This window comes from Silene latifolia, chromosome 9 (assembly GCF_048544455.1).
Source record: "Silene latifolia isolate original U9 population chromosome 9, ASM4854445v1, whole genome shotgun sequence".
Classification (NCBI taxonomy): Eukaryota; Viridiplantae; Streptophyta; class Magnoliopsida; order Caryophyllales; family Caryophyllaceae; genus Silene; species Silene latifolia.
The window spans coordinates 53,797,215-53,811,452 of NC_133534.1; the positions used below are offsets into that span (position 1 = coordinate 53,797,215).

The 14,238-nt window shown below is 37.4% G+C and overlaps 1 protein-coding gene across 1 annotated transcript; it reads left to right on the forward strand.

Moving 5' to 3' along the window:
- Positions 1–291: 291 nt before the first annotated feature.
- On the forward strand, positions 292–777 carry LOC141601046 (uncharacterized). The gene has a single exon (XM_074421306.1). The coding sequence runs from the start codon at positions 292–294 to the stop codon at positions 775–777; it is 486 nt and encodes a 161-aa protein (XP_074277407.1).
- The last annotated feature ends 13,461 nt before the right edge of the window (positions 778–14,238 follow it).

The window sequence follows — 14,238 nt, forward strand, 5'->3', positions numbered from 1 at the left end:
TGAAGAGCTAAAAGGTAACGGTGATATGTTACTTGACATTATGTTGAATTTATGTGTATTTATGTGGTTGTTTACTCTTTTAGTGAACAAGTTTACATTTTTACTTGTGTTTGTACCATGTTTGTATGTGACAGTTTTATACAACTTTTACTTATCTATTTAGAGAAAAGATGGTACCTTTAGATTCATGGTGAAGTGGGTAAATTAATTGGGTAGTTTATTTGAATGGAGATTACATGTTTCATGCTTAAAATTTAGTCTTAAGACAGCTTCACTAATTGTCTAGAAACCATGTGTATAGGTCCCCTCTGTTCATCTATGAGGCTCTCCCATCTTATGTTTGCAGATGATCTATTGCTCTTTAGTAAAGGAGATGCTACATCAATGATGATTATTATCAGGACATTCTCAACTTTTTCAGCTACTTCAGGACTTAAGATGAGTAAAGGGAAGTCCAATGTGTATTTTAATGGGGTGAAAGAACCTTTGAAGTCTGATTTCCTAAGAGTTTCTGGGCTAATTGAAGACAAACTTCCTTTCAGGTGCCTAGGGGTGCCTATTAAGACTACTAGACTTAATGCTCAGGATTGCAAGCCTCTCATTGATAAGATTGTGGCTAGAATAAGAACTCTGGGAGCCAGGAACTTATCATATGCGGGAAGGTTGGTACTAGTCAGGGCTGTGCTTAAGACCTTATATAACTATTGGGGCCAAATGTTCATTTTACCAACTGGCATCATTACTAGCATTGAACAAGTTTGCAAAACCTTCTTATAATATGGGGGAGTAGATTACCTGAGATCACCCTTGGTTGCTTGGGATAAAGTGTGTAGGCCAAAAAAAGAAGGAGGTCTTGGCCTTAAGCAAGACATTATGTGGAACAAAGCAGCTGTAGGCAAACTGGTTTGGTGGATTTACACTAAGCCAGACCTATTATGGGTCAAATGGGTTAATAACATCTACCTAAGGGGATCAATTTGGCAGGACTATTCACCAAGCACTAATTCATCATGGTATTGGAGAAAGATTTGCTAAGTAAAAGGGGATCTACATCTAGCATATCAGCAACAAACCTGGGATTCTATTGTTAATAAATACACGATTTCTAAAGGATATGAGTTCCTACGAGCCAAAGCATAGGATGTTCCATGGTCGGGCTTAGTATGGAATATTTAGACTGTTCCAAAGCATGGTTTCATAGCCTGGATATTTCATCATGGAAATATGAACACTAAAAGTAAATTACACAAGTTAGGAATCAGCGAGGATGCTACTTGTTGCTTATGCGGACGATTGGAAGAGACAATGGAGCATCTCTTCTTCGACTGCCCGTATAGCAAGAGACTTCTTCTTCAAATTGGAGGATGGCTAGGAATCAACATCCCTGCCAATAATTGGATCTCTTGGCGACTGGGGAGAAATGGCTCTCAGGTTCAACAGGGGATCCTAGATGCTGCTATTAATGCATGTATCTACTATGTTTGGCATCAAAGGAATAGAAGCAGATATGATTTAATGCTTATCCGGCCACACAAGCTCGCGAGAATGATCAAAGAAGAGCTGCAATTGAGAATCCGAGGATTGGATCGAAGGAGACTGAATAGGAGGGAGGAAAATTGGATTCAGGAGCTTTTGAGTAATGGGGATTGATTTGTTGTTGTTAGATGGCGAAAAAAGGGGATATTGGAAAGAAGACGAGTTCTTTTTTAGGGTTCTTTCCTTCAAAATCTGATTTTGTGAATCAGGTTTTGTTTGATTGAATTTTATTTTGTTGTGTTTTTATTGGGCTGTTGTTTGGGCAGATTTGTAATATGGGCCTTGCACATTCCGTCTGCTTGATGAATGTCTCGCTCCCATTGTATGGTGACTTTCCTTTTTGATATATACTTAGATTTTATCAAAAAAAAACCATGTGTATAGGTTGTTGATGGGTGTGTTTTGTGGACTGTTTTTGAGTCGGTTTCTTGGGTGATTTGAGCCAAATTGTTAATTTCCGTCTCTTGTGTATATACATGTATGATTTGGGTAACTAGTATGGACGAATACCGCCTTACTCGTGCTTAGAAACCCGTCTTAAAATCACCCGTGTTGGCCTGGAAACCTTTCATTGCTGGCCAGGGTGACCTCCAATACCGCTGAAAATATGACAGATGGACCGGCTTCGAAAAATTAGGTGGTTTAGCCACTTGAATCACTCGATTCGGAGTCTGTATGAGTAAATGGCGACCGTTTTACCGTTTCAAGTTATATAAATATATATCATTTGTGTATGATGGTTTTTTATGCTTTTTATTCGTATCATGACCCAAGCTTTCCCTTGTTGACTCGTATATGTTTATGGGTTGTTCGGATTTTGGTTTGTTTACGTTTTGCCTCGTGTTTCGTATTAGTTAATTCACTTGTTATCGGTTATTTATACTTTGTTCAAGTAACATGTAACTGTGAAATAAAATGTGTATTCATTATAAGAAAGCATGAAAGAATGTTATATGCTTCATATTTGAGTCCATATTCATTTGTTTACATTTTGCCATATGTTTTGTATTACTTGTTCCATTTTGAGCTCACTTGTTCCATTTTGAGCTCAAGTGACATATAAATATGAAATATAAGGTTTATTCAAGTTATATTGAAATGGTATTATATACTCCACATATGAGTTCGTATTTGTTCATGGTCGAATTTTTATCAAGTTTCAAGTATGAAATGACTTAGTATATTTCATTTATGGGTGTACTTACTCATGTCCATGTTTCCATCATATTTCAAGTATGAGTGATTTATTCTAAGTAACTACTTGTAATGAGTCGTATTCTTGTGAAAATGTCATAATGATATGCCTTCTTGCTTGAGTTATCTTTACGCCCTACTTGTGCTGTTCTGGCAAGTGTGGTTTTGGTCACTTGTGCTAATCTGGCAAGTGCGGTTTGGTCACTTGTGCTGTTCTGGCAAGTGCGGTTTTGGTCACTTGTGCTATTCTGGCAAGTGCTGTTTTGGTCACTTGTGTTGTTCCTGGCAAGTGCAGTTTTGGTCACTTGTGCTGTTCTGGCAAGTACGATTTTGGTCACTTGTGCTATTCTGGCAAGTGCGATTTTGGTTACTTATGCTGTTGTGGCAAGTACGATTTTAGTCACTTGTACTGTTCTGGTAAGTGCGGTTTTGGCTACTTGTGCTGTTCTGTCAAGTACAGTTCTGGTCACTTGTGCTGTTCTGGCAAGTGAGTTTTATCATTGTCGTCCTACCGGGAGAATTATATTATATGAGAAGTAAAGGTCTTGCTTGGTTATAGATATCAGTATATGTCTTTCAAGGCAAGAGTTATGCCCTGTCTTATTTGTCTTGGTCCTATCGGATATTACGGGTGAGCTATAAGCCCTCTAGTTGCGATATGATTGTCGGGATTGATGTTCCCATCCATTCTTATGGTGAGATTTAAGCCGTAAGTATGCATGTGACATTAGTAGCCACGTCCCGTGCAATGTTTGCTAGGTGGTTTTCCAAGTAATGGCTACAGTTTCTATCCTTGTAATTTGCATTGGTTGATCCCTTACTTAACTGCTTCACATGATTCGGATTCTAATCTCATATCTATGTTGTATTTCCTTGAAATGCGCATTTTTGTATAAATGACTGTATTGTTGTCTTTCATATTATTTAATTGTCTCACATGAATAGTTGTTTTTTTATTATGCTAATGTTGATATATCTTGTTCCATCTCATTTAATTGCCATGTTTACACATAAACTTGATATTCATATCTTTTGTATGTATCTTACATGACTTACCTGTTTTAGTTCTTTGTTATGTTCGTTTCGACATTTTGTGGCTGGGAGAACCTTGAGTTACTACCCACTGACTGTGGCGTTCATGTTTACATGAATGACAGGTATTAGTTGGTGCATCTATGGGGTGAAGACATGTGTGAGTTAGCGAGCACCTTGGATTAGTAGTCGGTTTAGTAGGATTGCATAGACTTACCTTTTATTTTATTGTCATTCGAGGGATATAATTTCCCTCACCTTAACTATCACGTTTGTATAATTTAATCTTTATTTCTGCAAATCTTTATTTGTGTTTTGGATTTTAATGAACCCGCGCTTTAAATTTTTAAAAGTTTCAAAAATTTCCTAATTTCCGCTTGAATTTATAAGTTATGTTTTCTGCGTTATTGCGGGGGTTCACAGTTGGTATAAGAGCCTATGTTGCTCCTGACGCACACATGTGTACCCCAAATTTAAATTCGAACTTGACCTTGAATAATTAATGAGAGATGGGTAGAAATAAGGACCTAAGGTGGTAGTCTATAATGTGTTTGCTCTTTATTAGTTTCTAACATGTTTGTTGATTGTCAATAATTGGTTCTTGTGTTCTTGGATCTACAAACCATGGCCTTACCCATGATATGGCGATCAAGTCTTGGGGCCTATTGCCTAAGTTTGAAGATTTGTTCAACCTTTGAAGAATGCTTCTACTTTCTCGAAGATATTTCTCGTTCTTAGTGTACCTTGCCTTATTCTTTATCTTTTTATGCTTATCTTTATTCTAAACTCTCTTTTGTTTTACCTTGGAAGCTACCCTTGTACCCTCCCGACTTATGTTTCGTTTCTTGCTTATCCTCCCATGATGCCTCGTAGATAGCTCTCCTTATTTTGTGGGATGTTAACCTTGGTTAGATTTTGGCTATGTTGAGTTTGTTTGTGGTTGAATCGTAACCCTTACTTTGAGAGATTGTATTGTTGGGAAAACTTTGCTAGTATGGTAAGACATACCTTGATTATTTTTATGCCTAGTTGCTTGATATAAAGTGGGTGTGACTGATTGGTGGAATTCCTTGTGTAAGGTGTGAGTTGTAGATGTTACTTAGGTTATGGAACTTGACTTTGTTAATCATATTTGGGATTTGAAAGCTTGGTAGGTTGAGCATTGCTACTTTTGGTTTAAACATGGAGTGAAGTCATGATATGAGTCTGGAAGAAAATCCCTTTTAGATTTTAATGACCACGTATAGATTGGTGATGTGATTTGATATTAGTTGGCTCTTGAGAATTTTGTTGAGAAGTCTTTGTTAATCCTTTGGCTTTTGAAACTTTCAGGTTGTGATGAGTGCTTGAGACAATGGAATGATGTTACAGTTGAGTGTAGTTCCGTTTTTGGGAACCCGTAATAGGTGAAAGAATAGAGGGACTCGAGATTTTATTGATTTGTCAACTTGCGTGATTATGCATCTTCCTCTAAAGAATGTGTAGTAGAGTGGACTTTCATGAAAGGAGTTTCAGGTTGACTTGTTACTACTTTATTTGAAATGAGATCCTTGTCGGAATTTGAGGAACTTGTTCCGGGAATTTAGGACTTTGAATTGAGATCGATGGTTAAGGATTTTACTATGTTATGTTTTGACGCTAGTTTGATATGAGTATAGATTTATTTGTAGTTTTGATCTTATTTTTGTGGAAGTCGTTTGTATATGCATTATGATTAGGAGTTGTGGACTCACAATTGTGGTGAAATGCTTTGTTTCATGGAATGGCTTAGATGTAAAGTGGCGTAAGTTATTTTGAGGAAACCCTTGGAGGTAATGTGATTGTGAGATTTATATTATTGGGAAGTTTTCGGAACCGTTTAGGATGATGTTGTCGTTTGTGGTTTGAGTATATGACGTTTCCGTGTTGTCTAGTTTCCCTTTTCTCTTTGACCATAAGCTTTACCGTTCATACCTCGCTTCCTCGCTCATTGTACTTCCCTTTGAGTTTGATACTAGAGGCCTATAAAACTCTATGTTCTGTGACCTCCTTACTGACCTTACCGTGACTTTTTACCCTTAAGAGTTCGTCATAGTCTTTTTGTTGGTTACGTTTTGGGTTCCTTAGCGTACTTTGTAATTATGGTGTCCAAATTGCTTTTCATTTTATGCAATTTCTAACCATTTGAGTTACCATTTTGGATTCATTGTTAAAATTTTGTGCTACTTTGACAAAACCTTACTTATTTTAAAGGTTTGAAAATGAAAGTTTGCTTTCAATTTGGTAGGTTCTTAGAAAAATTTGATTCTTTGTTGAAGTTTAAAGTTACATTTTCAAAAATTTGACTTCTTTTAGAGTTTGAAAACGGATCTTTTACTTTCAATCTGGCTTTTACAAAAAAAATATGAGTGGATTATCATTTTCATTTAGTTTTAACGTTGATAGGATGTTAGAACTCGTTATTGGAGACGTCTAATAACTTGTTCTACGCTTATCGGCGAATGATTTTGTATTTGAGCTTGTCTTTGTCTTGGAAAGTCTGCGTTCTTGTGTGCACAACAAGAGCTATTTCATTCCTTGGAAGAGGACTTATACTTTTGAAACCTCTTCTTAAAAGTTTTTGGAAGAATTACTATACCCATCATTGTAAATTCTTTCATTGTCGATTTCAAAAGAAATCCGAATTTATCTTTATAACTTTTCATTTCTACTTTCAAGTTTAAAGGATGAAACTTTTTAAAAGGTGAGATGATTGTAACACCCACGAATTTTCTGTTTTGGCATTTATAATTTAATTAGCCATTTTATTATTTTATTTATATTTTAAATCCATTTTTTATAAAAATGCGGCTTTACATGTATAATAATGTTAACATTAATAAAAATATCCCTCTTAAGTTTGTAGTAGGTTTGAAACGTATTTTAGTGGAAAATCGACTCTATTTAAGGTTTTGGACTTGGGATTACCATTGGGCCTTTGTTTTATTTCTTCCCCTCCACCAATCCTACACTCAAAACCCTATCTTCTTCCTTCTACTCTAAAATTTCAGCAACTTTCCTCAACAAACAAACATGAAACACCATTGTTACATCATTTCTTCCATTTCACTAAAATCCCCATAACTTGCTCAATTCTTATCCGAATCAACTGATTTTCGCGTCTATCTTCTCCTCTTTCCGTTCTCCATCGATTCATGTAAGAAATAACCCAACTTTCCTCTTCCCCTTATTCCAGCAATGTAAATAAGGCGCGTTTTCCCCGACTAAATCGTTTTCTTTGTGTTTAAGTGAGTTCTTGGACAACCCGGAGTAGTTTTGAGTCGGAAGTGTTTTCTTTGAAGAGCTAAAAGGTAAAGGTGATAGGTTACTCGACATTATGTTGAATTTATGTGTATTTATGTGGTTCTTTACTCTTTTAGTGAACAAATTTACATTTTTACTTGTGTTTATACCATGTTTGTATGTGACGATTTTATATAAGTTTTACTTGTCTATTTTGAGAAAATATGGTACCTTTAGATTAATGGTGAAGTGGGTAAATGAATTGGGTAGTTTATTTGAATGGAGATTACATGTTTCATGCTTAAAATTTTGTGTTAAGACGACTTCACTAATTGTCTAGAAACCATATGTATAGGTTGTTGATGGGTGTGTTTTGTGGACTGTTTTTGAGTCGGTTTCTTGGGTGATTTGAGCCAAAATGTTAATTTATGTCTCTTGTGTATGTACAGGTATGATTTGGGTAACGAGTATGGATGAATACCGCCTTACTCGTGCTTAGAAACCCGTCTTAAAATCACCTGTGTTGGCCAGGACACCTGTCATTCCTGACCGGGGCGACCTCCAATACCGCTGAAAATATGACAGATGGACCGGCGTCGAAAAATTAGGTGGTTTAGCCACTTGAATCACTCGATGCGGATTCCGTATGAGAAAATGGCGACCGTTTTACCGTTTCAAGTTATATAAATATATATATATATATCCTTTGTGTATGATGTTTGTTTATGCTTTTTATTCATATCATGACCCAAGTTTTCCCTTGTTGACTCGTATATGTTTATGGGTTGTTCGGATTTTGGTTTGTTTATATTTTGCCTCGTGTTTCGTATTAGTTAATTCATTTGTTATCGTTTATTTATACTTTGTTCAAGTAACATGTAAATGTGAAATAAAATGATTATTCATGATAAAAAAGCATGAAATAATGCTATATGCTTCATATTTGAGTCCATATTCATTTGTTTATATTTTGCCATGTGTTTTGTATTACATGTTCCATTTTGAGCTCACTTGTTCCATTTTGAGCTCAAGTGACATATAAATATGAAATATATGGTTTATTCAAGTTATATAAGATTGAAATGGTATTATATACTCCACATATGAGTTCTTATTTGTTCATGGTCAAATCTTTATCAAGTTTCAAGTATGAAATGACTTAGTATATTTTATTATGGGTGTACTTACTCATTTCCATGTTTCCATCATATTTTAAGTATGAGTGATTTATTCTAAGTAACTACTTGTAATGAGTCATATTCTTGTGAAAATGTCATAATGATATGCCTTCTTGCTTGACTTATCTTTACGCCTTACTTGTGCTGTTATGGCAAGTGTGGTTTGGTCACTTGTGTTGTTCTGGCAAGTGCGGTTTGGTCACTTGTGCTGTTCTGGCAAGTGCAGTTTTGGTCACTTGTGCTATTCTGGCAAGTGCTGTTTTGGTCACTTGTGCTATTCTGGCAAGTGCAGTTTTGGTTACTTGTGATGTTCTGGTAAGTACAATTTTGGTCACTTGTGCTGTTCTGACAAGTGCGGTTTTGGCTACTTGTGCTGTTCTGGCAAGTACGGTTTTGGTCACTTGTGTTGTTCTGGCAAGTGAGTTTTATCATTGTCGTCCTACCGGGGGAATTATATTATATAAGTAGTAAAGGCCTTACTTGGTTATAGATATTGGTATATGTCTTTCAAGGTAAGAGTTATGCCTTATCTTGTTTGTCTTGGTCCTATCGGATACTACGGGTGAGCTATAAGCCCTCTAGTTGCGATATGATCGTCGGGATTGATGTTCCCATCCGTTCTTATGGTGAGATTCAAGCCATAAGTATGCATATGACATTAGTAGCCACGTCCCGTGCAATGTTTGCTAGGTGGTTTTCCAAGTAATGGCTACAGTTTCTATCCTTGTAATTTGCATTGGTTGATCCCTTACTTAACTGCTTCACATGATTCGGATTCTAATCTCATATCTATGTTGTATTTCCTTGAAATGCGCGTTTTTGTATAAATGACTGTATTGTTGTCTTTCATATTATTTAATTGTCTCACATGAATAGTTGATTCTTTATTATGCTAATGTGATCTATCTTGTTCCATCTCATTTAATTGCCATGTTTACACATAAACTTGATATTCATATCTTTTGTAAGTATCTTACATGACTTACCTGTTTTAGTTCTTTGTTATGTTCGTTTGGACATTTTGTGGCTGGGAGAACCTTGAGTTACTCCCCACTGACTGTGGCGTTCATGTTTACATGAATGATAGGTATTAGTTGGTGCATCTATGGGGTGAAGACATGTGTGAGCTAGCGAGCACCTTGGATTAGTAGTCGATTTAGTAGGATTGCATAGACTTACCTTTTATTGTATTGTCATTCGAGATATATAATTCCCTCACCTTAACTATCACGTTTGTATAATTTAATCTTTATTTCCGCAAATCTTTATTTGTGTTTTGGATTTTAATGAACCCGCGCTTTAAATTTTTAAAAGTTTCAAAAATTTCCTAATTTCCGCTTGAATTTATAAGTTATGTTTTTCGCGTTATTGCGAGGGTTCACATGCAAGGCTTAAGTGACATGACAAGTTAAAATGCAATTTCATCATGGAAATCTACCGTTCCGACTCAACCTATATGCAAAGTGAAACGTGAATATTTTTGAATTTTTGAAATTTTTCTAAATTTTTTTTTTGGATTTTTGATGGTTTTTTTGAAATAAATTACAAATGCATGCAGAAACGTAAACTTGAATGCAAAAACAAATGCAAAATACAGACTGAAAGGATGCAATACCCTCCCAAAACCAAAACGGACAACGCCCTCGTTGTCCTCCAGCATACACCAGCAGATATATAATGGGAAAGGGATAAATACAACCGACAAATGAATGAAAATTAATAAATAAAAAGGAGACGGAAATAAAGAAAAGAGCAAGAAGTACATACAAAATGACGAACTTCCCCAAACCAGCCAGAAAACTGAGGAAGTGAGTAGACCAGTAGCTACTAGTCAGCAGTCTCCTCCTCCTCCTCTTCCACCACGAAGTCAGGATCTCGCTCCTGCTCCCTCATCCTCCCCTCCTCAGCTCGGGCTCTCTCCTCCTCCTCAGCTGTGTCCGCCTCGCTAGCTGGCTGTGGGTAACCCTCGACCGGGTACCGTAGAAAGAAGGGTGTGGCCAGCCCTCAGGAACGGGGTGTCCTCGTCTCATGTGATACTCGTATAGAATGAACAAGGCAAGTGCAATGTCCCGCTACATACGAGCCTGCATGGTAAGCAAACGAGACGCAAACTGTCACGACGCCCTTGGTCAAGGACCTAGAACGCCTCAAAAGGTGGAGGAGGAATAAAATTAGCCGGATAGACCGGCTGTGTAACAGAAGGAGTTTGAATAGGGATCGGTGTAGGCGTGGGCATGGAAGACTGCCCAGCCTCGGTCTGTGTGGATCCCTGTCCAGTCTCAGGTCTCTTCCGCTTCTTAGCAACGGAAGTAGTGGTAGGTTGAGTGAGTGGAAGGTGGTAGAAGGTCAAAGGTGGAGGCAACCTACCCCTAACAGTGGTCAAAGGGACAAGACAGGGTAGGTCGATGGAAGGTAGGACCACGGACAAGGAACCACAAATCTTCCAAGTCCGCTGGTCAGAAGCTAGCCAAAACATTACCAACATGGCAGAGAGATCTAGGTACCTATCAGTATCTACATGTGCCAGCTCATGAGGGAAGACAGGGAAGATAGAACGGGCAAAATTTGATACGGTCGTTATGTACCAAAAATAATACTTAGATATAACTAACAGAAGCTAGTGATAAGTAGGGTCGATCTCCACAGGGAGGCAAGGTATCTATCTGTAAGTCCGTCTATTTAAGTCCCAAATGGGGGTTTTAAATTTGGTTTCTAAACTACTAAAGATCAAAGGGCAAGAGAAATAAAGTAAGAGCAATAAAGTGAAAAAATGAGATAAAAGTGATCAGATAAAACAGATCGTATGTCAGGATTTCGGTTCACCATGGCAGTCTATCGACTCAGTCATAAATAACCTAGATAATCTACTATGAGAAGAGGCAAGGGAAAGGTCCTTCCGGTCCGCTATCCACCCTAGATTTCCACTAACTTAACTTCCATCCTCATTAGGGTAGTCTACTGTTCATAGTAGGTCTGTTTATTCCAATCTTCCGATCCAGGAACAAAGTTACCCAAATTATTGTTATTTAGAAGCGTGCACTCAACTAAATATGTTACGGTTATATTGCTACGGTGGCAGATTCTCACATGTAAAGCATCTAGTCTATTTACTACATCGTCACAACACTACCATGGATCACCTAATCCTAACATAAAGAGATTAGCTACTCATGTTCTTAATGCAATTAACAATAATAACAATAAGCATACTAATTAGAGACATAATGAAAGAATAATAATAAAGCATAAATCAAAATAGGAGAACAATAAATAAGAAAGAGGTAGAGAAGTTTCAATAGTAAATTAGAGCAAAGAACGTAATTAAGTGTCTGAGTGATTAAGAGAAAAAGGGATCCTTTATGACCTAATTACGACTCCCTTATATAGGGGAGTAAAATTTAACATAAATAAACCTATCACGGATTAATAAAACCCGTGTAGACTAGCAAAATACCCGATCGAGTCATTTCAGACCACTCGATCGAGGATATCTTCAGCCAAACTTCTCGATCGAACACTTTAGGCTCTCGATCGATTATTCCCATAAAAGCACATTTCGATCGAGTATAGAGGACCACTCGATCGACGTCTAATATCTGCCAAAGCACTCGATCGTCTTCCAGAACCTCTCGATCGAACGCTTTCCACTGAGATCAACCTTCAACTCGTCATGTCAGCTTCATATGACCTCCCTTCACGCATCCCGAGGTACGACTTCCGTTCTAAGTCTCCGTCTCCTTACAATGCATGCTAAATGGGACGAATAAGATGCGATTCCAGTACTTTTAGGTCCATTTCTACAATTAAGATAAAACAAACCAAAGTAGCCAATTCGGGGCATTTTGCAATACAAAGCAATACAAATGGCATAGAAATGCGTGCGATAAGAGGCTAAAAAGTGTATATAAATTGCACGTATCAAATATTCCCAAACCGAACCTTTACTCGTCCTCGAGTAAACTAAATGCAAACTAATGGAACGGATATGAAAACTCATAGCTAGCTATAACTTGTCCACTTAAACCAATTTAATGCAATTAAAAATTAACAGCTACAGCTACAGCAGTCAATAAGCAAACGAGTTGTATGATGTCTATAAATAAGCTGACCTGTCAATCTTGCAAGACCATTAAAATCGGACTCTCACGGGTCACTCTTCTCTCATGAAGCAGAGGGTGAAGGTATATGTTTAAGAGAGAAAGAGAAGACAGTCACTCACCTAAACTGCGACCTGCATAACATGCATGCAAAAAAAAAAACCCGAAAGTATGCAAGCAACAAAAACCCGAATGTATGGGAAAGGGCCCAAAATATCGTGGGGATATCTTAGCGGATAACCTAAAAGCCAGGGACATCTGCCTATATGGTTGCAGCTTAACATACCCAAGATCCCCTACTGCAAATTCGTTATCCACCCTTCCTTTGTCAGCTTGGCTCTTGATTCTATCCTGAGCTCTTTTGGGGTGAAACTTAAGCATTTTGAGACATTCCTCCCTTGCTGTTAAACTCCTGTCAATCAACTCCACCTTACTGTCCCGTAGGACATAAGGTACATGTAAATTGAGAGATTGACCATACACAATCTCAAAAGGGGTAGTATTAGCAGAAGAATGGTATGTAGTGTTGTACCACCATTCAGCTAATGGGATCCAATATGCCCAATCCTTAGGTTTTTCTCCTATCATACACCTCAAGTATGTCTCGAGACACTTATTAACCACCTCCGTTTGACCATCTGTTTGAGGGTGGTAACTAGAGGACATTAGAAGATCCACTTGTTGCAACCTGAAGAGTTCCTTCCAGAAAGTACTGATGAACACTTTGTCCCTATCAGAGACTATTGTTCTAGGCATGCCATGTAACCTAAAGATCTGGTCTAGGAATATTTGAGCTACTTATACAGCAGAAAAGGGATGACTGAGCAATACAAAGTGTGCATACTTGCTTAGCCTATCCACCACTATAAGTATAGTTTCCCTTGAGATTTAGGTAAGCCTTCCACAAAGTCCATGAAAATATCAGTCCAAATAGCATGTGGAATAGGTAACTGCTGTAATAGTCCTGCAGGTTTTTCCAAAATGGGTTTACATTGCTGACAAATACTACATTTTTTAATGTAATTCCTAACATATTTCTTAAGCCTTTTCCAATAAAATAAGGCTGTAATCCTCCTTTGAGTGGCTTGAATACCTGAGTGTTGACAGAGCAGTCATATACCTATCAAAAATAACCAACTGGCTCTAACTAATATAGGTAGGGAAGTCGGGTCGATCTCCACAGGGAGATGGGAAAATGCCAGCTTTGTCTAAGTTCGTCACGGTAACCAAATTGGGGGTTTTAATTGGGTTGTTGTTCTAAACTAATGAGAAGAGAAGGAGAAAAAGGCAGAGAAAAAGGATTAAGCAGATAAAGAAAGCAGCTAAGATAGACGGTTCACCATGATCATTTGGTCAAATAATCTAAGTCTCAGCTCAATGCAAGTATGGTCCGAGGAGCAGTGAATATCTCCTTCCGGTCTCAATTCGCCCTAAAGCACAAATAGCTTAGCTTCCGCCCTCACTATAGTGCCCTAATGTTCGCTACGAGTCTCATCCTTTCCAACCTTCCGGTCCAGGTCAAGGTTTACTATGATTTAAATGCCTAATTGCGTCGACTCAATTAGACAGATACAAATAAGTGCAGCGACTAACAACAAGGACTACATAAGCATTAACTTAATAATTCAATCGCTATCCCTTCATAATCATGGATCCCCTAGCCTTAGCAAAAGGGAATTAGCTACACATTACTACCGAGTTAACAATAATAATATATAAATAACAAGAATTAAACATAATAATAATAATAAGAATGAAGGATTAAATAAAACAATAATGGAAGCAGTGAGAAGAAGATAGAAAATAAAATGATAAATACGATTAAGAAATAAAAGAAGAAATAATACCGATTACAAATCCGAATCTGAGTAGCAAAGTATAGAAGAAAGGTAAAAGATGAATAAGCAGTAGAATTCGATCAAGTAGTAGTGAATAGCATG